Genomic DNA, 23,850 nt, shown 5'->3' with positions numbered 1-23,850 from the left:
AATCAAGGAAACAAAGAACCAAAACTGTTTTAAGATGATATAAGAAAAACAATCGGTTGTTTCTTCAAAACAATCGGTTGTTTATACTGTTGAATCAAGTGGTGTTCAAGCTTTGAAGAATCCAAATCCTTTGAAGGATGTTGAAGCCTCTGCTGTGCTTGATGTTGCTGTGCTGGTTTAGCTTAGTTCAGGGGTAGTTTATATGTTGTAATCCACCCTTTGATTAAATCTAAAGCATTAGCATTCTCAATCTTTGTGAAAGTAAAATGTTTTCAAACTAAGTTAAAACAACCGATTGTTTTGTCGAAACAACCGATTGTTTGTATTTAGGTGTTTTGAGAAAAAGATTGAAAACTGTTTTTAAAATGGTTGAATTGTTAAGTACCAAAACAACCGATTGATTCGAGGAAACAACCGATTGTTTGTTTTGGGACCATAACAGAAAAACTGTTTTCTGTTTGAATGAGCTTTAAATGTTTTAACTGCTTACGCTCCAGTCATTAAATGCTTTGACCAATCTTTTAATGCAATTTAAGAGTTTGTTAAGATTTGATAACAAACTACATCTTTGAATATATTCAGAAAAATAGATTTGAATAAAAAAGAATCTTTGACAAGTTTTTGTTAAGAGTTTTTGAGTTTTTCAAAGAGCTGAGATTGCTAAGAAGTTTGTGTTTGATCAAAGTGTATGGAATAGGATTCTGCTTGTATTGATTTCAGATTATCTTCTGTAACAAGTGTAATCCTTGTACTCTGTTGAACAAGTATTTGTTTCTGTGTTTTGCTGAGATTGGTTGTGTGTTCTTGAGGGGTTCAAGATCAGCAATCTTAGTGTTGGTGTGTTGACCAAGGAGAGTGTGTTTCTTGAGGTGTTCAAGGTCATTCTCTTGGTTGTTGTGTAAATGATCAAATGGTGATTGCTTAGTGGATTTCCTCAGGGTTCTGAGAAGACTGGATGTAGCTCTGGGTTTGGAGTGAACCAGTATAAACAACTGTGTACAATCTCTCTATCTCTAACTCTTTAAATTCAGTTTATTTGTTGTTTGCTGGTATAAACAACCGATTGTTTCTGCGAAACAACCGATTGTTTTTCTGGTACTACAGCTTTTGCTTGCTGTTTTGGCGAACTGAATTTCTGAATCAATTGTTTCCTGAGATAAATTCATTCTTGTTTTAAAAGTTTGCGAAACCCCCCCCCCTCCCCCTCTAGTTTAAAGCCATCTTTTCTAACATATACTAGTTAGAACATAAACAACTTAAAAACAAAATTTAAAGAGTTAAGGGTAAGAGATAAGCACACAAGCAATTTATACTGGTTCACTCTTACACCAAGAGCTACATCCAGTCCCCAGAAACCACTGGGTATTCCACTATGCAATCAAAACCATATTACAAACACCACACACCAAAGTAGTGACCTTGAACCCCTCAAGAAACACACTACCTTTGGCAAACCACACCAAGAGTGTTGATCTTGAACCCCTCGAGAACACGCAACACTCCTTGGCAACACAAATACAGAAATACAGTAATCAAGGAAGAAGGGAATAAAATACACCTAGGTATTACAAAGCTTAAAGTTCATAATACAACCCAATCCTATTCCACACACTTAAGAATGATCCAAAGCTCTTTCAAATCTTGGAAAAAATGTTTTTGATAAACTCTTTTTCTTACTTCAAGATTAGGAGCGTAAAACCACCTTTATATGGACCAACCAAGTGGTCAAAAGCATTTAATAAAGGAGCCAAGTTAGTTAGGATCATTTAAAACATATTAAAACCGCTTAACATAATTCTGATAAGGTTTTCAGGAAAATAATAGATTGTTTTGTCGAAACAATCGATTGATTTGGTTTGACAGCAAAGTGAACCAAGTCAAACAACTTTCAACCTTTTTCAAAAACTACTAAGGTAAAACAACCTGTTGTTTCGAAAAACAACCTGTTGAAATTTTGACAGCTTTTTAGAAAACACATCTTTTCAAAAGGTTAAATATTCAAATGAACTTGGATCATCTTAAGGAGTGAATTAACAAGTTTCAAACAACTAGACAACACACACACACCCAGCAGCAAGGTCTTCAAGCTTTCCTCTTGGATTTGGAGACATCAAAGCATCTTGTTCAACAATAGTGTTCCCGGCAGATGTGCTGGATTGTCACTTCTGTAAACCTGGTAATCAAGTTTTGAACAAAGTGATAGTATCTCCGAAGCAACGATTCCTTGACTTCGAATTCCCCTTTAGTTGGCCGACAACGAGTTGGGAATCACTTCTACAAATAAGCTTTGTGACCTCCAGATCTAGGGCTAGATTGAGACTGCCTATGATGACTTCATACTCGGCCTGATTGTTTGATGTTTTGAATTCAAACTTCAAGGCTTGTTCAAGGAGAACGCCACTTGGTCCTTTGAGTACTACCCCTGCACCACATGATCTACTATTAGAGGACCCATCCACATGTAAGATCCATTGGGAGCTCTCCCCTTCGGTCGAACGGGGGCTGAGCTTGGTTGCGAAGTCGGCTAAAGCTTGTGATTTGATTGCCCCTCTCGGCTGGTACCGAATATGGAATTCTGACAATTTGATGACCCAGCCGATTACTCGGTCGACTAAATCTGGCTTTGGTTATATCATCATTATCAAATAGTCGGTTTTGACTATTATGCAATGATTCTGAAAATACATGCGCATTTTCCGTGTTGTTATTACCAAGGCCAAGACAACTTTCTTAATCATCTGGTACCAGACCTCAACGCCTGAAGTACTCGGCTGATGAAGTAAACTAGTCATTCCTCATTTTCAATCTCTTGAACCAACGATGCACTTATCGTATCCTCTAAGACAGTGAAATAAACAATTATGGGCTACATGGCGTCTGACTTTTGAATAACCGGGGGAGAAGCCAAGAAAGCTTTTAACTAGAGGAAAATCCCTTCACATTTGGTCTTCTGTTGGAACTTAGCCGTCTTGCATAGTAACTGTATGATGGGTTTGGTTTTCTCCGCTAGTCTTGGTACGAATCTAAAGAGTGTTGTAAGCCGCCCGATCAGTCTTTGAATTTCCTTGACGTTCTCGGGGCTCCGCATCTCGGTGATTGCCTTAAATTTCTCGAGGTTTTCTTCTATGCCACGATGAATGAGCATGAAACCCAAGAACTTTCTTCCCTCTACCCCTAACGCGCACTTGTCGGAGTTAAGCCTCATGTCGTGGTCGCGAAGGGCTTGAAACACTTCCTATAAGTCTTTGATGTGATGTTGGCATGAGTCAGACTTGACGATAATGTCATCCACATAGACTTTAACATTCGGGCCAATCATCCCCTTGAAAATGTAATCCATTAGTCGTTGATAGGTGGCACCTACATTTTTTAGACCGAACGACATGATTTCATGATAAAAGTTGTTGTAGTCAGTCATGAACCCTGTCTTTTCTTTGTCTCCCGGATGCATCCAGATTTAGTTATATTCAAAATATGCATATAAAACAGTTAAGATGGTGTGACCGCTCGCTCCATCGACGAGACGGTCAATGCTCGATAGAGGATAAGAATCTTTGGGACAAGCTTTTGTTAGAATATATATTGTTTATAAGAGATTTTTGAAAACTTTTGAAGGTTTAATGAAACTCAGTGAAGAAATCCAGAATTTGAAGCTTTTCTGTGTTTTAAAACACAGAAAAACAAACGGTTGTTTCTTCAATTCAATCGGTTGTTTATACCAGTCAAAACTTAAACAACTTAAAAACAGAATTAAAAAGAGATCAGAGAAAGAGAAATGCACACAAACAGTTTATATTGGTTCACTCTTACAACAAGAGCTACATCCAGTTCTCAGAAACCACTGGGTAATTCACTAAGCAATCAAACCAGATTACAAAAACCACACACCAAAGTAGTGACCTTAAACCCCTCAAGAAACAAACTACCTTTGGCAAACCACACCAAGAGTATTGATCTTGAACACCTCAAGAACACACAACACTCCTTGGCAATACAACAATAGAAATACAGAAGATTGAGAAAAGGATTACACCTTATCAAAGTACAACTGAAAAGAATACAATTGCAATCCTATTCCACTCTCACTTAAAAATCCAAAGCTTGATGTGAATCTTGAAAAACTTGAGATCAAATTTGTCAAACTGAATTTCTCAAAACTGTCTCTTACCCTTTAGAAACATATAACAAACTATATATACTTTCCAAAGATTGGTTAAAACATTTAATGAAGGAGCGTATTCAGTTAGAAATCATTTAAGACAGATTCACCAATCAAAACTGAATTTTGTTAAGATTTTCAAAGAAACAATCGGTTGAAAACACGAAACAACCGATTGATTTGGTTTGACAGTTAAGTCAACCAAGTCAAACAGCTTTCAACCTTTTGCAAAACCTCTAAGAGCAAAACAACAAGTTGTTTTTCACTTAGTTGGAAAAACATCTAATTTCAAAAAGGTTTCAATTCACATCAGTTTTAGATTCAACAAAAGAGTGGATCACACTTTAATCTACCCATATCCCACCAACACACAGCAGCAACACCAGCCTTTCATCAAACACCTTGAATTTGGATTCTTCAAAGCTCTTGATCACTCTTGATCAACAACTTTGTTGAGGTCGGTATAAGCAGTACACATCCTTCACTTACCATTTGATTTTTTTACCATGACCATGTTGGCCAACCATGTAGTGTAGTGCGCCTTTATGATGAAGTCAACTTTCACCAACTTCTCAGCCTCTTGTCGTGTGGCCACACGCTTCTCCTCGCCCATCTTTCATTTTTTTAGGGAAATTGGTTTGGCTTCTTTGTAAATGGAGAGACAATGTGTAATAATGTCTAGGCTCACCCCGGGCATGTCGGTAACTTTCAAAGCAAACAAATCAGTGTTATCAATCAAAGTTTGGCTTACCAACTTTCTGTCGTCCGATTTTAGGGACGTTCCCATGTGTGTCGTGTGGTCGTCATCTCGGAGAGGTAGATGGCAAAGGTTCTCGCTGGGTTAAGAATGACAAAGGCAACCATATTTTCTTTGGTTCTGTCTCGGGATCACTCCTTGATGGTTTCTCTACACCTTGGAGAGCATCCTCTTTTTCCCATTGATCGCCCACGCGGTGAGGTCTTGTGTAACCGACTGGTCGATTCTATCTTCAAACTTGCGACATAGCATTCTCGAGTCGTCTTTTGATCGACATGAATTGTGACGATGTCGCCAGATGCCATTGCGAATTTCATCGCAAGGTGCAGGGTGGACACTATTGCCTGTAGGCAATTTATGGACGACCGTCCAAGCAATATATTGTAAGAGGTATTTTCATTTACCAAAAGATACACGACTTTAATTGTCTTGCAAAAATACCTCTTCCCCAAACGTGCTGTACAGATTAAGGAATCCTCTAGTTTCCACCTGCTCACCGGAGAATCCAACAATCAGTTCGTCACAGAGCTGGATTTTTGAGTTTGGAATTCTCATCGTTTTGAAAGTCATCCAATATAGAATATCGACGAGCTCCCCTGATCCACCAAAAACATTCGTGATGGCGAATTTATCTATTTCCACGGTGATTACCATGGGGTCATCCTATGCTAGGTCGATGGTAGTGAAATCATCATCTATGAAGGTGATTGGCAGCATCCTCAATTGACTCTTGGTGACTACCAAGTGGACTGACTGAATGGCTCAAAGATATTTTTTTCCGAGTGGAACTTGAACTTCCACCTCCTGCGAATCCCCCAACGATAGTATTTACCTGTCTTGCTATGTACTTGGGGCCTCAATCTTCCAGGGAAGGACTTCTATAGATTCATTCGTCCCACGGACCAACGTTTCCGAATGGAATCGGATCGACTATTATATTAATGACCTCCCAGACGCCATGTTTTGTTCTATCGCTCCTACATGGACTCTCGCTCTGTAGCCGAGTCCTTCACACACACTGAGTTCTCATTCTTTCTTCTTTGATTGGTCGGACGTTGGTTTTCATTGAAACGATGTAAGCCTTTTCGTCGACGCCGATCATATTGCTCTTTTCGGTCCCTAGGAAGGTACCTTTCCCTTTGTAGAGATCGGTATGAGATGTATCAGTTCGAACAAATTTGCGCAAGTGACCAACTTGGATGAGTTATTCTATTATGTCCTTCAGTGCCTGACATCCCTCGGTCGTATGGCAAAATTTGCGATGGTACTGGCATTGCTTAGACGTGTCAGCGTTCCTCAAACTCTGCAACTGCTTCAAGGTCGGGATTAGTTTGGCTTGCAGCGCTTTGTCAAGAATTTTACCCCGTGAAGCATTCAATGGAGTGTAAGTAAAAAACCGAAGTCCTCAATTTTCTTTGTGCCTGTCCGACCGACCAGATATAGGTCGATTTCCTCCATCCTTCTCTTTTTCCTTATCTCCTCCATTCTTGGATCGAACGCTTCTGTGATAGTCAGTAAATTCCTCTATCTCCATGAATTTGGTTGCTCGGTTCCTCAATTCGTCAAGATCCTTGGCAGGTCTCTTGATCGAACTTTCAGTGAATCGACACGGTCAGATCACCGAGACCAGGATTGCTATTTCAGGCATGATATTCCAAATACCCAGGCAAACCTTGTTGAATCTTTCCATAAAAGCCCGCAAGGATTTCCCCTTTCCTGTTTCATGTTAAGGAAGGCCATGGAGAAAGTGTGATGCGGTCTGCTTGTTGCATACCGAGTGGTGAATTTAGTCGCCAAGACCTTGAAGTTATTCATCAAATTAGGTAAGAGTCGGGTGAACCAACCTAGCGTCCCCTCTTGTAGAGAGGTGGGGAAAACATTGCACCACACGACCTTGTTTGTCGTTTAGAGATTCATCTGCGTCTTAAAAACGTTGAAGTGCTCGTCCGAATTTGTGGAACCGTCGTAGAGCCTGATAGTTAGTCCCTTCCACTTGAAGGGGAGTTGTGCTTCCATTATTTCATCTGTAAAAGGATGACCTTTTGAATCATCATCGTCATCGGTCGGGGGGGGGGGGGGGGGGGGGGGGGGGGGGGGCTCGGTGTGCCTGGAGCTCTAGTGAGTCTGTGTTCGAGATTAATCTTCTCATTCGGTCCCATCGAGTCGTTGCTTCTTTATTATGCTTTCTTTTTATGAAGGCGCACCTCTTCTACCTTCCTCTGTTGATCTTCTTCATTCTGTCGTTGATCTTCAATGCCTTTATGTCGCATCTCCTCTATTTGGGCTTGGAGTGTTTGGATCAGTGCAATCTGATCGTCCGTGACCCGAAAGTTGTTGGTATTGTTTCTTGTTGACACCATTGTTGCCAATCTATAATCGATGCTAAAATTGACTACTATCTCAATCCCAACGTGGGCCCCAAACAGGGACTAATCGTACAATTACTGACGTGTCGGTGATCCTCTGATTCCTTCCTCCGAGTCTCCTTCCACAAATGTTGATGCTCGATTGGGGTTGACCTGAAAGAGGCACTCTGACGATCAAGTAAGTACTCTGTGTAAATAGTGTATGTTGATAATTGATAAAAGCGTACCTTACACCTCCGATGTGCCTCACGATCCTTGATTAGTAGGGAAGTATATTGGTATAAGGGTATGTTGGAATATCTGAAGAATATTTGTGTCATCTTTCAATTAATTTGTTTGTAGCTGATTTGTCGGAGATACTTCTCACGTATTCTGGAATACGAATTAAGACTCATTAAGTGTTATTGTAATTATTGTTATTACCATTTATTGCATGCCTTGAGGTGTCTTTTGACTCGGACGGTCGGTCACCTAGACTGAAACTGGCTCGTTGAGTATCGACAAGTACAATTTTTTTTCAAATTAAAAATTAAAATAGTTTGAAAGAATAAATTTTTATTGTATTAGTTAAAAGATGAATATATAACAGTAACAAATTATTAAATTTACAAATTAAGTTATAATTATTAATTATTAATTATAATAAAATAATTTAATATGTAAAAGATAATAATCATTTTAATTTATTTTAAAAAAATTATTAATTAATCAATTAAAATATAAAAAAGATTTATATAATTAAATGTGTCTCTAAATATTCAAAACAAAAAGTTGACAGGCCGATCCACAAGTTCATCAACCTGTTGATTCGTCCTTTAAGATAAGGAACCAAAATTTATAACTTATTTTACTGTAAGGAACCAATTCGGCCCCATCCTGAATTTAGCAAGGCAATAGCGACTAAAATGTACTGATTTTCCTCCCTTAATTAACATATACAAACATACAAACTAAGTGGAAATCTTGTTAGAATATAGAGAAATGGGGTTGTGACCCTCTAAATCATGATGATAAGGCTTTACAATTCTTTGGAAAACAAATGCAATAGATACAAAAGGCTTCAATTCTACACAACGATACACTCTATAGAGAAGCTCAAAGCATTTGTGTAGAGTGTAAATTGTGGCAGTAGCTAAAGCAGACACCTTTCTGTGTGCAACTTTCTAGGAAAGAATGTTTTCTGACTTTCTAAAATGATAGAAAACATGTTTACACAAAAAAGGAAACTAATATGAAAAGGGCAAATTAGCTTTTTTTCAAGCCACCAACGTCGTAGACTATGATCTACTGGTATTGGAAACAGCTCACCAACTTACTGTAATGGCCATTTTCTAAGGCTCTAATCTTAGCAAGTGAAAAGACAGTGAAGAACATACTTAAAAGTGTTGAAATGTAAAAGGCATTGGACAACTTGTTCTGAACACTGTTATTAGCTAAAGATATAGGAAAATAAATGAGTTTCTCTCATCACTGTTATTAAGATTTCGTCAATAGTTTTCATCAATAGTTCATGAAAATAAATCTCCCTCTCTTTCTCTTTCTTACCAACATGCTTTGAACTATCCCCTCATCTCTCCTGTTCATAAGCCATCACTTTTCTTTTACCTTTTCCAACATTTATAGGATTAGTGAAGCCCTCAATAGAATTTCTTATTTTAGGTTTTCATTTCTTCATTTTTTTTTCTTGTTAAATATTATTTCTTATAAAAGCAACGTTCAAATTTTAGAATCTCATAAATCTATTCCACTGCGATTTTTTATAAAATAAAGCTACTTTTTTTTGTCCACCGGATAGATGTCCCCTAGTGGTGGTACCGTGAGATGAAATAAATTACGCATACAGAAAAGAGAGAAAAACAAAAAATAAACAAATAAATTCTATCAAATATATTAAAATAAAAACTAAAAATTTCATAAAACCTTTTCTTAGTTTAGGGAACATGGAAAGATCTCCCACCATAGCATTTATCAACTCACATTTCTGTCTTTTCTTTCTCTTTTCTGTTATTTTCTTTTCTCATCTCATCACTTGTCGTGTGGGATCCAAACTCATGGTTGGTATACGTTTCAACAAATTTTTATTCTCCTTAAAAAAATGAAATTGATAAACATTAGAAAAATTATACAATTTTTTACTTATTAGGTTTTTCAAATTTTTTAAATTAAGTTTATAAAAAATTGTTCAAACATGCATTCTTGTACCCTTAAGCTTGTTGCCGATTGTAACAAATACTTTTTTCTCCACGTCTTTACAACCAATTATAGTCTTTTTTAGAATCCGGTTGAATAAAATTCTCTATAAATATCGATAAAAAAAATTTAAAATCTTTTTCATAGATTAAAGTTATACATGAGTTAATTTGTAAATCTCTTACATTAACTTCTTTAGAAATTAAATTTATACATTACCCAGTAAAAAACTTTTAAATTTACCTTCAAACGTTTCCTCAAATTTCATAAATGCTAAAACTGTATTATACTTACGTATTCACATTCACTGATCCGCTCCCAACTTCGATCACTCAAAGGTATTTTTCACATTGCAGTAAAACATAGAATTAAGGATTTCTAGCACATCCTAACATCCATATGAGCAAATTCCTACAATATTAAAATCTACCTGAGAGAAAAGAAATTCCCAACAACAGTTAAATAACCACCCCTTTGCGACCCAAAAAAGTGGAAAATTTAAGAGAATGATTGAATCATCTTTGGCCTACCAAGTGGTGGGAGATTCACATTCTGAAATTGGCTGTGGGTGTCGCAACTGCAATATATTGGGGGAATTTTACACCAGTTATTTAGTTTCAGAACCACCACCTTCAATTTGGGTGCTGACAGTTGAACCTTGCTGAGCTTTTGGCTCCAGTGGTTGGACAGGTAACAGCTCAGTTTTTGCTTCCCCGGAAGGATTTTCTAAATTAGCATGTGCTGTGATTTCTGATACTTGTGTCTGCAACAACTGGGATTCATAACTTGGTCCAGCCATAGATATGGGTCCAGGCATCTGAGCAGATGTGACACCTGTCACTTGTGCTGTTGCTGTAACTTGTGCTTGAGATAGTACAGTCATCAGGAGCTGAGCCAAAAGTACCTGTGGATCATTATCACCTTGTTGTACTTGAGCATTAATTGCATTAGACAGAGCATTGATGTCAGGAGGGTAAAGGGCTTGAAGCCCCAAGAGTGCTCCAGACAGAGGTTGCGGCTGGCCTACTCCAGATGCAGCTTGGGGATCATGAGCACGCCTTAGTTTCGATAAGTGTTTTTTCCCAGTCACATGACTCTGGTAAACAATTTGTGACTCACATTTAACATCACACAACTCACATCTAAAAGACACGGTTTGTGCAGATTCCACAGCCTTCAAACCATCATTGGTTCTCATGTATTTACCCCCTTTTCCTCCTTTCTTCTTCCGCTTTAATCCTCGGCCTCTTCCGGCAGAGTTATCCATGTTTTTTGCCTCAGGTGCTTCAGCCGGAGCCTCAGAAATGTTTCCTTCATTATTCTGCAGTTGAGTTTCCTCGTTGTGATTATTAACTATAACCCCAGAGCCCATATTTTCGGCTGGGCATCCATTTTTCTCAGACTCCTGAACTTGCTTAGGTTCATCTGTTAAATTCAATTGAGAAGTAGGAATTTGCCCACTCTGTTGTCCATTTAGAGCATTGCGCCTTTGCAATTCTTCATGCATCCTCATATTCTTCTGATGTTTCTTCCCATTCTTGTGTTGCTCCAAGATTTCTGGAGTATTGCACTCAACCTTACAAATTTCACAACACACCTTACGTGGTGCTGGTGGTTGCACTCGAGCTGGTTTAGGTAATTGTGTTGGCACAGAGACTGATGAAGGTTCTATCTCTGAAGCAGTCCCAGTAACAACAGGTGCGCCTGCCGCATGAGAAATAGCAGCTCCAGAAGAATGAGATGGTATGTGTCTACCACCCCCTACTCCATGGCCCCTACTGTGGCCCCGACCACGACCAGCCCCTCTAAATGGTCTACCACCCCTGCCACCCCTACCTCTGTATTGAGATGGTCCAGTCTGTAAACAAGAATTCACATACGAATTCAAGAATATACTGATATGGTTACCGTAAGCAGGAAAGAATGAACGAGAAATTTGAGAGTAAATTATTAGAATGACAATATCTTCACACAAACGATACAAAATCAGAAAGGCGGTAATCTTGAGAGAGAAAAATGTCAAAGAAAACAGTTAAATTTGACCATTTCATCTCCAAACATAATAGCATTATTATAAGAAGAATATAGAAAATTATACTTGTTGATATGCCATTGTCAAATTGTTTTATTATCCCTTCATTGAAAATTATACTTGCTGATAAGCCATTGTGACATGTAATTCCCTCATTATGGTTTAGATAACACCATAAATGGCTCACAGATACACCCACCCATTGACCATGAACTTGGCCCAATTCATGCCTATCTCTATGAGCCTCAAGATACTGTTGATCTAGCAATCCTTGATAAGTTGTCAATTTATGGTCCTGAAAACATCATCAACGCTTCCCTAAGTCTGAAACTGAAAAAAAAAAACATCCTCTGACAAAAGAAACCAAACCATATCAAATAAAAGTTATGGTCAATGAATAACAAAAAGAGATAAGTTTCTAGTTCTAAACTGTGAGGCACTGATTATTACTTTGAAAGGCCAAACAGTTAAGAAGAGAAACAAAATTATCTGATGCCCACATCAGCTCTAAAGCAACCAGCAAAGACCCACCACCATAAGGCCTTATTGTGACTTCAAAGATATGATATGAGCCATAATAGCTTGTGCTTATATTATGTAACTCCTGTCTTTATCTGGTCACTCTAGGGTGTTGTGGCCAAGTTTGAAGAATTCTCAACACCTTCTGAAGGTTTTAAATGAAAAATTGAGGATATAATACCTAATCCAGTAACGATCTTTTGTCCAGAGAAGGTCCCAAAAGAAGCTGAGGAAGCACCGCAAGCTATTCGCTCTAAAAGCATAAGAAAATGTTTAAAAAGTAAGTGTTGCAAAATCTTCAATGAGCCTTCTCCATTTACTTCTTCAAATGTTATTTTCCCCTTTTTGTTAGGAAATTAAGATACTGACATGCTGATGTATCAGAAAATGTGCTGAATCGAGTCAAGGAGGAATAAACTATATCAAATGGCTTAACTTTGACTGAATCTATCTTATGTCATCTTGTTTCAGCTACACCAAAGCAATTTACAAGAGCTAAATAAAAGCGCAAACTGATTGGCATAGAATATAATACAACAGTTTCAAAGATGTCACTGGAGCAATATTATATACAAAGTGTTTGCTGTATGTAAAATATCCTATGCCAAAGCCTTTATCTGAAACAATGATGTGTAAACCCATAGCATTTGTTGGTTCTACTGATCTTCTTTAGTAAAAGAGATACAAGCAAAAAGGAACAGGATGACCACTATTTTAAATGTAATAATACAAGTTCCAAAATAAAAACCAAAAAAATTAAAGAAGTTCATGATAAATAATATCACAGTTTACAGAATCACCGTCAATCTAGGATCAATAAGAACAAAGTAATTAACCAAAAATGGAGAAATTAATATAAAAAGAATGTAACAAATTAAATAAAAAAAATAGCAAAATGTGAACTTAGGAAGTCTGAGGAAGAAATAAAAAAACAGAACACATGGGGAAAAGAAGTGTCTTATAAAGTGCAAAAGAACAGAGGTAACTTTTTGAGGAAAATTTTACCCAAAAAACCCTAAATAGTGTTCTAGGCTAAAAATGTGTTTTCAAAGGCTGTCATGGTAGTGCCGCTATTGCAGCTAAAATGGCCTTAATTCAAAACCACTCCACTGTTTTAACCCCAAAGCGGTTGCCAAATGCATTGCATGATACTCCACTATATCCCACCATTGATTAATATACATAAAAAATAGTTTTGATAAGCCTAATGACATTAATTGATCCATGAGAGCCAACAGATAAGAATTGGAGAGTTATGGGTAGCTAAGACAGCTATTGGCAGAAAGTCGAAGCAGTCTAATTGCGTTGCTTTCATGGCCAATCATGGATAGTGATTACATATTTTGAAGCTATGCGACTCTGAGGAGCGTAGCATAGCAAGTTCGAAAGCAGTTGTGATTTTGAGCCAACTTGTGCCTCTCTAGGTATGGGTCTTTTGCCATCAGCACCATCACTGGACAAGCTCAGTGACCTAAGCAATTGAGAATATGTATATGTGACTTGTGTTGTGGCAAAATTGATGTCTTCTTTGGCCAAAACTGTGCCTTAGGAAAACTGCCAACGTGTGGATGTCACTGACTTTGTACTTCACAGCCAGAGTCTTTGCTGTATTCTTCCTTCTCTTCTTTGTGAAATCAATATATTTGCCTCTTTTTGTTTTGGTAGTTTAGTTTTTTTAAGCCTTTTGTAAACAATTGGGGACAACAATGAACAGCAATGGAAGCTGGAATGTGCATCACTACTTGGGTACTGCCAGCAATTTTATATAATTTAGAAGTTAAACCCTTAATTTGATAGTGATTACAATACACGATGTTACAAATTTGTGTACCTATAAACCACATCCAGCTCTAAGAAAATAGGTAGGTCGGTATGGGACTTAAATGATGCTACCATGTCACAAAATCATAAACCGTTATCCCATAAGAATTTTGTAGGTCATCCATCCCACTTCTGAGTCAAATTTAAGAGTCAGAGAGTTGCAGGACATAATTCACCCCAACCAAAACATTATCTTTTAAGATGACAAACACCAATATACGATTTAAATCTACCAAAAAACCCCTACTCATTCCAAAGGTTTTAAAAACCAATCAGCAACCGCAGTTTCATTTGCAATGTCAAGGTCTTTGAGGCTTCCCCGACAGCAATACGAACACAATTGTGGAGGAAATTTTGACTAAAAATTGTTGCCAGAACGACCACATTTGTCTGCAATTTCCCATAATATCAAGGAACGCAGCAAAATCACGATCAAAATGGTGGCTGCAATTTCCATGGCAATCGTGGCCTCAATGAACACAACCAAATCACAAACGCGACAACAAAAACTTGCTAATTACAGCTAAACGAATCCTATTTCATTAAAAAACATCAAACACTTCACGAACTCACTAGTCACAGCCAATGCAACCCACATTTTCAATTAGGTCACGACCCATTCACACAATCTTTCGTATGAAAATTTCACAAACAAGCTAAGCACATGAATACTAAATAGAACAGCTGAATTTAATCATAACATAATCAATAATTGGAGGGGGTCAAAGGAAAATTTTACCGGGGCTGACTCCGGAACGGTGGGGTTGACGCCGGGAGGGTGAAGAGGAGCGGGTTCGGCTTGGAATTGAAACTGGCCTTGATGTGTGTTGGGAAAATAGGCGTATTGGGGATTGTATGCGTAGTATTGTTGATAAGCATAGGACTGATCGTAGGGTTGGATTTGGATCTGAGAAGGGTCATAGCCATAGGAATGTTGTTGCGGTTGCTGCTGGTAGTTGTAGCCCGAATAATCCATCGCTGCAATCACGCTATTTGGTCGGAGTTTCGAGATGATGATGAAGAAGAAGAGGAAAAATCAACGGACACAGGCGCTGCGTGTTCTAATCTACCTTATTAAACGCACTGTTGGGTAGTCGTTTCGCTCGCTCTCGTGACGGTCACATAATGTTTAACTAATAGCTTAATTAAATTTTAATTACTGCGGAAATAAATTTCAGTATTTTTAGTTTAGTTTTTATTAAAAAAATACATTTAAAAATAGTAATTAAGTAGTATTGGAAAGGGGAATAGAGTGGACTTTAAGATGGGTTAGAAAACAAAAAGAGCGTGAGAAAGATAGTGTGAGAAGAAATAATAGGAGTGTATATAGCAAATTTTTATTCAAAAAAAAAATCTAACAGAGCAAACTCTTTGTCATTTAGGCCCTGTTTGTTTCTGGGGGGGTTTGGTACTGTTGTCGACGACGAAAGTCTCAGTGCCAGCCCATTTGCTTCCACTGTTGCATGCGGGTGAGGGAGGAAGTGCAGAGAGAGTGGAGGGGGTATGGGATCTTCTCCAAAATGAAGAGAAAGTAGAGAGTAGCACAGCGAATGCCACGTCAGACCTAACAACTTACCCTTCTATCCTTGCTTTTCTCATCCATGCCACGACAAAACACTACGCCTGCATGCATTGTGCATGGCACATTAGATTCCTGTCTTTGGCTCAGAAATCCTTTGACCATTGAAGGTTGTGAATGCAGTGGGTGAGACGGATGAGAGTAGGTGTGTGCAATAAGTTGGTGTTTCACTATATAAAACTAACCATGGTTGTTGTTTCACTTAACTCATCAAAGAAACTGAACCTACTCCTCATATGTAATGACTTCTAAATTGGTTAATTGGGCTTGGAGAGATTCGTAAGGCATCAGAGTGTAGTAGGGGCGTGACTTACGTAGTGCTTGGTTCATCTCAGGTGAGCATTGCCTTTGCTTCATATGGTAGTTAATCGATTATGGTTGAAAAAGCTCTGCCCACATAATCGATTACGGGCTTTAAACCATTTGATAATTGATTATGCATATGCAGTAATCGATTATCTATTAATTTTGAGGAACATAATCGATTATGTTCAACGTTAAAATATGGTGATAATCGATTATGAGGTTTGATAATCGATTATGTTTGTTTTTAGGCTATTGCAATAATCGATTATGGGTTAAATTTTCTTTGTATAATCGATTATGCTGTGTTTATAACTCATGGGATAATCGGTTATGTTCTATTTTTTTCTCATATTTGTGAATTTTTGTGTTGGTTAATGTTGTTTTCAAGTGCATTGTGTTCTCCTGGTGTGTTATTCATCCTATTGTGTTGTTGTTCAGATTTATTTATTTATTTATTTTTATATTTATTTTTGGTTTTTGTTTTAAATTTATGTTTGGATGATTATGGTTTTGTAATTTAATTTGTTCAGGGGTTTAGAGTAGTTAATTATGTTAGGTTTAGAGTAGTTAATTATGTTAATGAGTTAGTAAATTAATTTTGTTTCTGAAGTCCTTTATGTGATTTTTTTTTTTAACTTTTGTAAATAGTTAATTCTTTATGAGAAAAATATTTATTTGTTTAAAATGAATATTTCATTTACAGAATGGAAATAGATATTTATAATGTTTAGTTTTTTTTTTATATTTTACATAAATTATTAATGTTATAATTAAAACAATTAAAAAAAAATTGTAGTAATTAAAGAAATCAGAAAAAGTTTAGATAAATATTATTTCAATTTTTTATAATAAATGTAGATAGTTATTTTTTTTTAACATTTAATTGTTTATAAGAGAATAGATTTATTTATTTAAAATGAATATTTGTATTGTGTTGGGTTATTTTTTATTTTACATAAATTATTCATGTTATAATTAAAAAGATTATAAAAAATGTTATAGTAATTTAAAAAGGAAGAAAAAGTTTAGAGAAGAAATTTGAATTTCTAATAATAAATGTAGATAGTTATTAGTTTTTAAAAAATAAATTGTTTATAAAAAATAGTTTTTTTATTTGTAAATAATATTTTTACATAATGGAAATAAAAATTTATAATGTTTAGTTAATTTTTTTTAATTTGACATAAATTATTAATGTTATTATTAAAAACATTAAAAAAAATGTTGTAGTAATTTTTTTTATAAGATTTAATTGTTTATAAGAAAAAAATTATTTATTTAAAATGAATATTTTTACAACTGGAAATAGAAATTTTTAATGTGTAGGGTTTTTATAAATTAATCTTATAAATTACAAAATAAAAATAAATGTTTTAGTAAGTAAAGAAAGCAGAAAAAGTTTTGATAAGAAATTTCAATTTATAGTAATAAATGTAGATAGTTATTATGTTTTAAACATTTAATTATTTATAAGTAAATATATTTATTTCTTTAAAATGAAGATGTTTACAGAATGGAATTAAAAATTTGTAATTTGTAAGGTTTTTTTTTATATCTGACATAAATTGTTAATGTTATAATTAAAAACTTTATAAAAAATGTTGTATTAATTAAAAAAACCAGTAAAACTTTTGAGAAGAAATCTGATTTTTTTAATAATAAATGTAGAAAGTAATTATTTTTTTAAAATTGAATTGTTTATAAAAAATAGAATTTTTTATTTAAAAAATTTATTTTTACAGAATGGAATTCAAAAGTTATAATGTTTAGGGTTTTCATTTTTGTAGATTTAACATAATTTATTAATGTTATAATTAAAAACATTATAAAAAATATTATAGTAATTAGAAAAACTCTAAAAGTTTAGAGAAGAAATATGATTTTTACTTATTATTTTTTGAAATTTGAATTCCTTTTAAAAAATAGAATTTTTTTATTTATAAATAAAATTTTGACAGAATGGAAAAAATAATTTCTAATGTTAAGGCTTTTTTAATTTTATTTTACATAAATTGTTAATGTTATAATTAAAAACATTATACAAAATGATATAGTAATTAAAATAAATAGTAAAACTTTAGACAAGAAATATAATTTTTTAATAATAAATGTAGATAGTTATTATTTATTAAAATTTGAATTGTTTATAAAAAATAGAAATTATTATTTAAAAATAGAATTGTGACAGAATGGAAATACAAATTTATAATGTTTACGGTTTTAATTTTTTTAGATTTAACATAATTTATTAATGTTATAATTAAAAACATTATAAAATATGTTGTAGTACTTAAAAAAACCAGTAAAAGTTTAGAGAAGAAATATGATTTTTTAATAATAAATGTAGATAGTTTTAATTTTTCTAAATTACAATTGTTTGAAAAAAATAGAATTTGTTATTTGAAATTAATATTTTGAAATAAATGAAATATAATTTTTAAATTTTTAGATTTTTTTTTATACATTTGACATAAATATCTAAAATTTGAATATTTGTATATAGTTATATTTGTTATGATAGTTGATTAATTTTATGTTATTGTTTATTTTGTTTTTTTATATTTATTTGTTGTTTGATTAAATTATGTGATTGAAAAATATAATTTATGTATATATTTATATAATTTTTGATATATTACCGAAATTAAATGATATAGTAATTTATAATAAAATTTTGATTAAAATTAATTAAAAATATGTTTTAGGGTCACTGTATTGGTGTACTTTTACTCCGAAACGGTAATCGTGTTCGGTATGAATTCGGAAAGACATTATGACGAGGCAAAGGTGGTACACTTTGAGGAAACAGTTGCAATTTATGACGATCTTGTTGCGGCGAACATGAATTTAATTTCAGAAATCCAAGAACAAATAAAAAATAATAATAAAGGTGCATCAGTGATCATCCTTTGTATGATTGCTTTTGGATTGAATTTGTTACGCACGGTGCCTACTAGAAGCAACTGTATGAGTGAGTCCCAACCACAAAAAGAGCGTCGCAGACAAGAATTGATGGAGTACTTGGTTCACACCGAACAATCTCGTGATATTATTCGCATGGGACCGGAAGCCTTCATTAAATTATGTAAACGAATACGGGCAACTGAACTTGTTAAAGATGCATATCGATCAACCATGAAAGAACAAGTAGCGAAATTTCTGCACATTATTGGGCATAATGTGAAGAATCAAAGTGTGTCATTCTTTTTCCATCAGTTTGGAGAAACAGTTTCCCGCCACTTTCATAATGTTTTGACTGCAATTTTAAGGTTGGAGGGGGAGTTCTTAATTCAACCAAATGGAACGGTTATAAAACCACACATCCTTAACAACAGTCGATTTTTCCCTACTTCAAGGTTTGTTGATGATAACATTACTTGAAATTATGTCTAATGTCTTATTTATTTTGTGTTGAATTAAAGTTATGAAATTTTGTTTACATTAGGATTGTTTAGGGGCCATAGATGGGAGTCATGTACGTGTTAAGGTTGCACGTCCTGATGCACCTCGTTTTCGAGGGAGAAAAGATTGGTCAACCCAAAACATATTTGCAGGTTGTGACTTTGACATGAAGTTCACATATGTCCTAGCCGGTTGGGAAGGAACTACCTCCGATTAAAGGATATTGAAAGATGCTTTGGTACGAGACGATCCTTTGGTTATTCCATAAGGTTAGTTATAGGGGATTGGGTGTGCAGAAGAATTAAAAGGTTGTAGTATTATATACTAACCCAGGTTTCCACAATCTTTGTAGGAAAATACTATCATGGTTATGCAGGTTTTATGTTAAAACCAAATATAATAATACCTTATCGCGGGGTTAGATACCATTTGAAAGAATATTCGCGAAGAGGGCCACAAAATGCAAAAGAGTTGTTTAATCATCGACATTCATCACTTAGAAATGTAATTGAGAGAACTTTTGGGTGCTCAAAAAACGTTTTCCAATTATAGCCAGTGGGACTGAGCCACATTATGATGTGGATAATATGACAAAAATTGTTTTAGCTTGTTGTATTCTGCATAACTTTCTACGCGAGGTCGACAATGATGAGTCTCTACTTGAAGAAGTAGATAATGAATTGTTACAAGAAGATGTCCAACCAACCACCGCCCATGCTCGTGAACATGATTATAGGCTAGGGTGTCATATTAGGGACACTATAGCAAACGAAATGTGGCAAGATTATGTAAACAATTATTTTCATGAAATAATATATTTTCTCATATTTTTCAATGTTTGTAATCCTAACTTTATTTAAGTTAATTAGATGGATCGCGAGAAAAATGTTGCTTCAAATTCATCAGGTTCTTATCGAGAGTTGACGAAGTGGACGACGGAGATGGACCTAATTTTGCTCAATGCAATGATTGACAAGGTACGAAAAGGGTGTAGAATTGATGGTAGTTGGACCACTCAAGGATACACTAACATAGTTATGGCTTTAAATGAGGCTGGCTTATCAGGTATTAAGACAAAACATGTCAAGAACCGCCAAAAAAGCCTCAAGGACAGGTGGAGGGAAGTCCATGATTTGTTTGGTGGATTGAGTGGTTTCGCATGGAACCAGACCACCAAACGTTTTGAAGCCGAGGACGAAGTTTGGAGTGAGCAGATTAAGGTACGATGATAAGTATTTTTTATTTAACAAATACATTTGACTTCATATTTGGCATAAAATACTAATATGTGACATCTATGTAGGCCAAACCATCTGCAGCGAAATGGAGTGTGAATCTCATTCGCCATTATGACCTCATGGAGGAGTTGTGGTCTAATGATAGAGCCACGGGAAGTCGGGTCAGGACAACCCGTGACATCAATTCACCTCCTAACATGAGCAATTTCAGTGTCAACCTTGGGGACAATAATATGGATTATATCCCCGACCAACCGAACTATGAGGAGGCAGATGACTACGTCCCACGATCACCTGCTCCTCACTTCAAATCTAGTGACACTCCTTCTGACACGCCGTCAAACACTCCTACTATGTCGTCTACTGGCTTTGCGGGCACATCCTCATCTCGAGGATCAAAGAGAAAAGGCCCTACTATGGACGGCATTGATGAACATTTTTCATTGTTGAATACTAATCTTCAACAATGCGTGTCATCAATGAAGGATGGAAATGAAAATGCCTCTCAGTTGGTGGATATTGCTCGTGCACAGGCAATGACAGCTCAAGATATAGCTGCCGAAATTAGACGAAGAAACGACCTATATGCTGAGCATGTACACCACCATTGACGCCATGCCTCATACCAATACTCAGGGTCTGATATTTGAACAATGCTCGTGGAGCTTAACATCTAGGACGAACAAGTCATGGATCAATGCTACGAGTTCTTATGTGAGCATCCAGCCAAAGTTAAGCAACTATTAGGAATGCCATACGAGCGTCGCATGACCAAATTGTTTGCATTCATGACTAGCCATTGATTTGATATTTCATGCGTCGACGGTTCCTCCATATCTTCTACTTCAGTTTATGATGTCTTAATTTGATTTCACTTGATCTGTAATTTGTTTCTGTATGTTTCTTGTTGGACAATTATCACTAGAACTGTTATTATTGAACTTTTGGAGTTAAACTATTCACTTTTCATTCGTCATCTAATATTTTGTTTATGCACTTCTACTATTATGTTTGATAACTGCATTTAATTGGTTTATGATATTGTGATAACTTTCCTTTACTTAAAATTGAGTTTCATATATTTCATTTTTTCTATATATTGTACTATTTGCATTATAGATGGCATCATCATCCCAGAAACGCCACAAAACCCATAAGGGTAAAGAGTCAACAGAAGGTCATGCCGTTAATCCTCCATCACCAACGGGGATTGAAGAAGTACTTGATTATTCAAGATACTTTAGTACAAAACGGCAAATGATGGTCTTTGATAAAATGTTTCATGGAAGACCAGTCATATCTCCGAAAGCCATGCATTCTCCATTTTTTGCTACAGTAGGGTTTGAATTTCAAAACCTTCTAAACTTCCAACACTTACAACCTTTCCTTGGAATGAAACTTCCCTACTATGAGGAATTGGTGCGAGTGTTTTATACAAATCTGAAGATCCCACCTCTTGGTGAACTAGCCATTGAGATTTGTGGCAAGCGGATACACATCAATCAAATGGATTGGATGAATATTGCTGATCTGAGGTATGACGGTGTTAAGTTAACACCTGGGACGATCCCTGGGGAATGTAATTTTGATCGAGCCTTAGCATTATTGTCCATGCTCCGTGGAGATGTTCAGGGACAGAATGTTAGAAATGTCGGTAGTCTAAAAATGAATGACTGGCTACTACATTACACATGGGTGCATATCTTGTGCCCTCGTGGAAGAAAATTCGCACAAGTATTAAATGAAGATATTTTCATGCTCTGGTGCATAAAAAATAACATAATCATTAATTGGCCACATTACATCATGCAACACATGATGAAATGTCGGGATAACAACATGTTGCTGCCCTATGCAATTTTGATAACACGCATCTTGCAGGTGTATGGCTTCGACTTAGAAAATGAACAAGCGGTAATGCTTGGATGGAATCATTATTTCGGCAAAAAGAGTATGACCAAATTAAATATATTCCAGGTTAATGGTTTATGACAACTTGGTAGGCCTCAAGTGGAGGATGAAGGAGATGATGAAGAGGATCAATTGCCAGAACAACATCTTCAAGGTGCTTAACCTCAACCTGCAATCCCCAATCAAACTGAAATGTTAACCCAAATTTGTGCGGGGATGCAAGACATAAAAGAAAGCATGAGGAACGTTAACATCCGTTTTGACAGGGTTGATGAAAGGATGGACCGGGTTGATCAAAGGATGGACAGAATGGAGGATACTCTGAATCAGATTCATCGTCATCAAGGCCATTGATTGCCTATTTGCATTATGTTATTGTCATTTTTTCATTTCTATTTTTCATGTTGAACATTATTATTGCTATTTTTATTGTTTTTTTTATGATTAAAGTAAATATTTCGGGTCCATTATCTAAATTGAAAAATAAATAACATTCATTACGTAACCTTCAATGTCTACGCATGACATGACATCATCTTCTAGTTGCACTAGTTGAGGTGCAAAATCACGTCGTACTTTTACCCATGCTGCTGGGAGCACAAGTGCGTTTGTTGCTCCTATTTGTCATCGTGGACACGTTGTTGTTTTGAGAACAACAACAACTGAAAAAAATGCTGGAAAACGATTTTGGGGTTGTCCCAAGTACAAGGTAAATTTAATTCAATTTGGTTTCATGCAAACTTAACTATGGTTATTTAAATTTTTTCATTGTTCAATTTTATTCTTTTCTTCAAAACAAATTACAAGTGACATTGTTCTAGGCTGTATTTTTTTCAAATGGTGCAATGAAGACGTTGCCGATGACAAAGATGCAATCATTATCAACAATGGAATAAGATATGCCTTCTAGAAACACGTTTGAAGGTTTCCACAAGAAGGATTAAAATGTTATTAGTGAGGATGTCTTTTCTTTTTCTAATTAACATTATTATGTTTTTAAGTTTTGCATAATTTCAAATTAACATGTCTTTATCTCTCTCTACAACAAATATAATGATTTTATATATTTTTGCAACTAATTAATGTTAATGACATCTTTTCTTCAATTATATTAATTTTATTATTAATAGTAATCAAAATCATAATTAATAACAATTATATATATATATATATAACATAACATTTATTAAATAATCATTAATAATATTAAAATTATCTACGAACAAAAATTTAACTAATACAAATATTTTCAATTAATAAAATTAAAAATGAAGAAATCATATTTCATTTCTATATTCTGTTTTTTAATTTATTTCAATTTTAAATTATTTTTTAAGTTATAATTGAAACTTACAATTATTTTAATTATCAAAATTATGTACAAAATTAATAATATTTTTTTATTATTTTTTTACACACATGGACAAAAGTATACTTTATTATTATATATAACATAATGTAATAAAAATTAAATAATATAATACTAATTATTTTAATTAACTTAAATGTCCTTTAAATTAATTAATATTTCATTTTCCTATTTATTTATATACAAGGGTAAATTTGTAAT

The 23,850-nt window shown here is 35.0% G+C and overlaps 1 protein-coding gene across 5 annotated transcripts; it reads right to left on the bottom strand.

Annotated features, from left to right (window-relative positions):
- Positions 1-9,795: 9,795 nt before the first annotated feature.
- LOC137818371 (uncharacterized) lies at positions 9,796-14,955 on the bottom strand. Of its 5 annotated transcripts, none has more exons than XM_068621750.1 (3): positions 14,584-14,947; positions 11,704-11,799; positions 9,796-11,330 (listed from the first exon to the last, which is right to left on the bottom strand). In XM_068621750.1, the coding sequence occupies exons 1-3, from the start codon at positions 14,818-14,820 to the stop codon at positions 10,080-10,082; spliced, it is 1,584 nt and encodes a 527-aa protein (XP_068477851.1). In that variant the 5' UTR covers positions 14,821-14,947; the 3' UTR covers positions 9,796-10,079. The 5 variants fall into 5 exon arrangements, 2 of the variants coding, with proteins under 2 accessions (XP_068477851.1, XP_068477852.1); XR_011082068.1 differs by lacking the exon at positions 9,796-11,330 and adding an exon at positions 12,205-12,276 and having other exon boundaries at positions 11,662-11,799; positions 14,584-14,726; XR_011082067.1 differs by lacking the exon at positions 9,796-11,330 and adding an exon at positions 12,205-12,276 and having other exon boundaries at positions 11,697-11,834; positions 14,584-14,726.
- Between the last annotated feature and the right edge of the window lie 8,895 nt (positions 14,956-23,850).

This window comes from Phaseolus vulgaris, chromosome 10 (assembly GCF_000499845.2).
Source record: "Phaseolus vulgaris cultivar G19833 chromosome 10, P. vulgaris v2.0, whole genome shotgun sequence".
In the NCBI taxonomy this organism is placed as follows: domain Eukaryota; kingdom Viridiplantae; phylum Streptophyta; class Magnoliopsida; order Fabales; family Fabaceae; genus Phaseolus; species Phaseolus vulgaris.
Note: the sequence above shows the minus strand (reverse complement) of the source record. Positions and strands in the feature narration are given on the sequence as shown.

Excerpts from the sequence above, each read along its gene's own strand:
- LOC137818371 (XM_068621750.1), bottom strand. The coding sequence starts at position 14,820 with ATGGATTATTCGGGCTACAACTACCAGCAGCAACCGCAACAACATTCC. Across the intron at positions 11,800-14,583 it reads CCGTTCCGGAGTCAGCCCCG|GACCATAAATTGACAACTTA; the intron begins GTAAAATTTTCC and ends TGATGTTTTCAG. Across the intron at positions 11,331-11,703 it reads GCCAAGTTCATGGTCAATGG|ACTGGACCATCTCAATACAG; the intron begins GTGGGTGTATCT and ends TCTTGTTTACAG.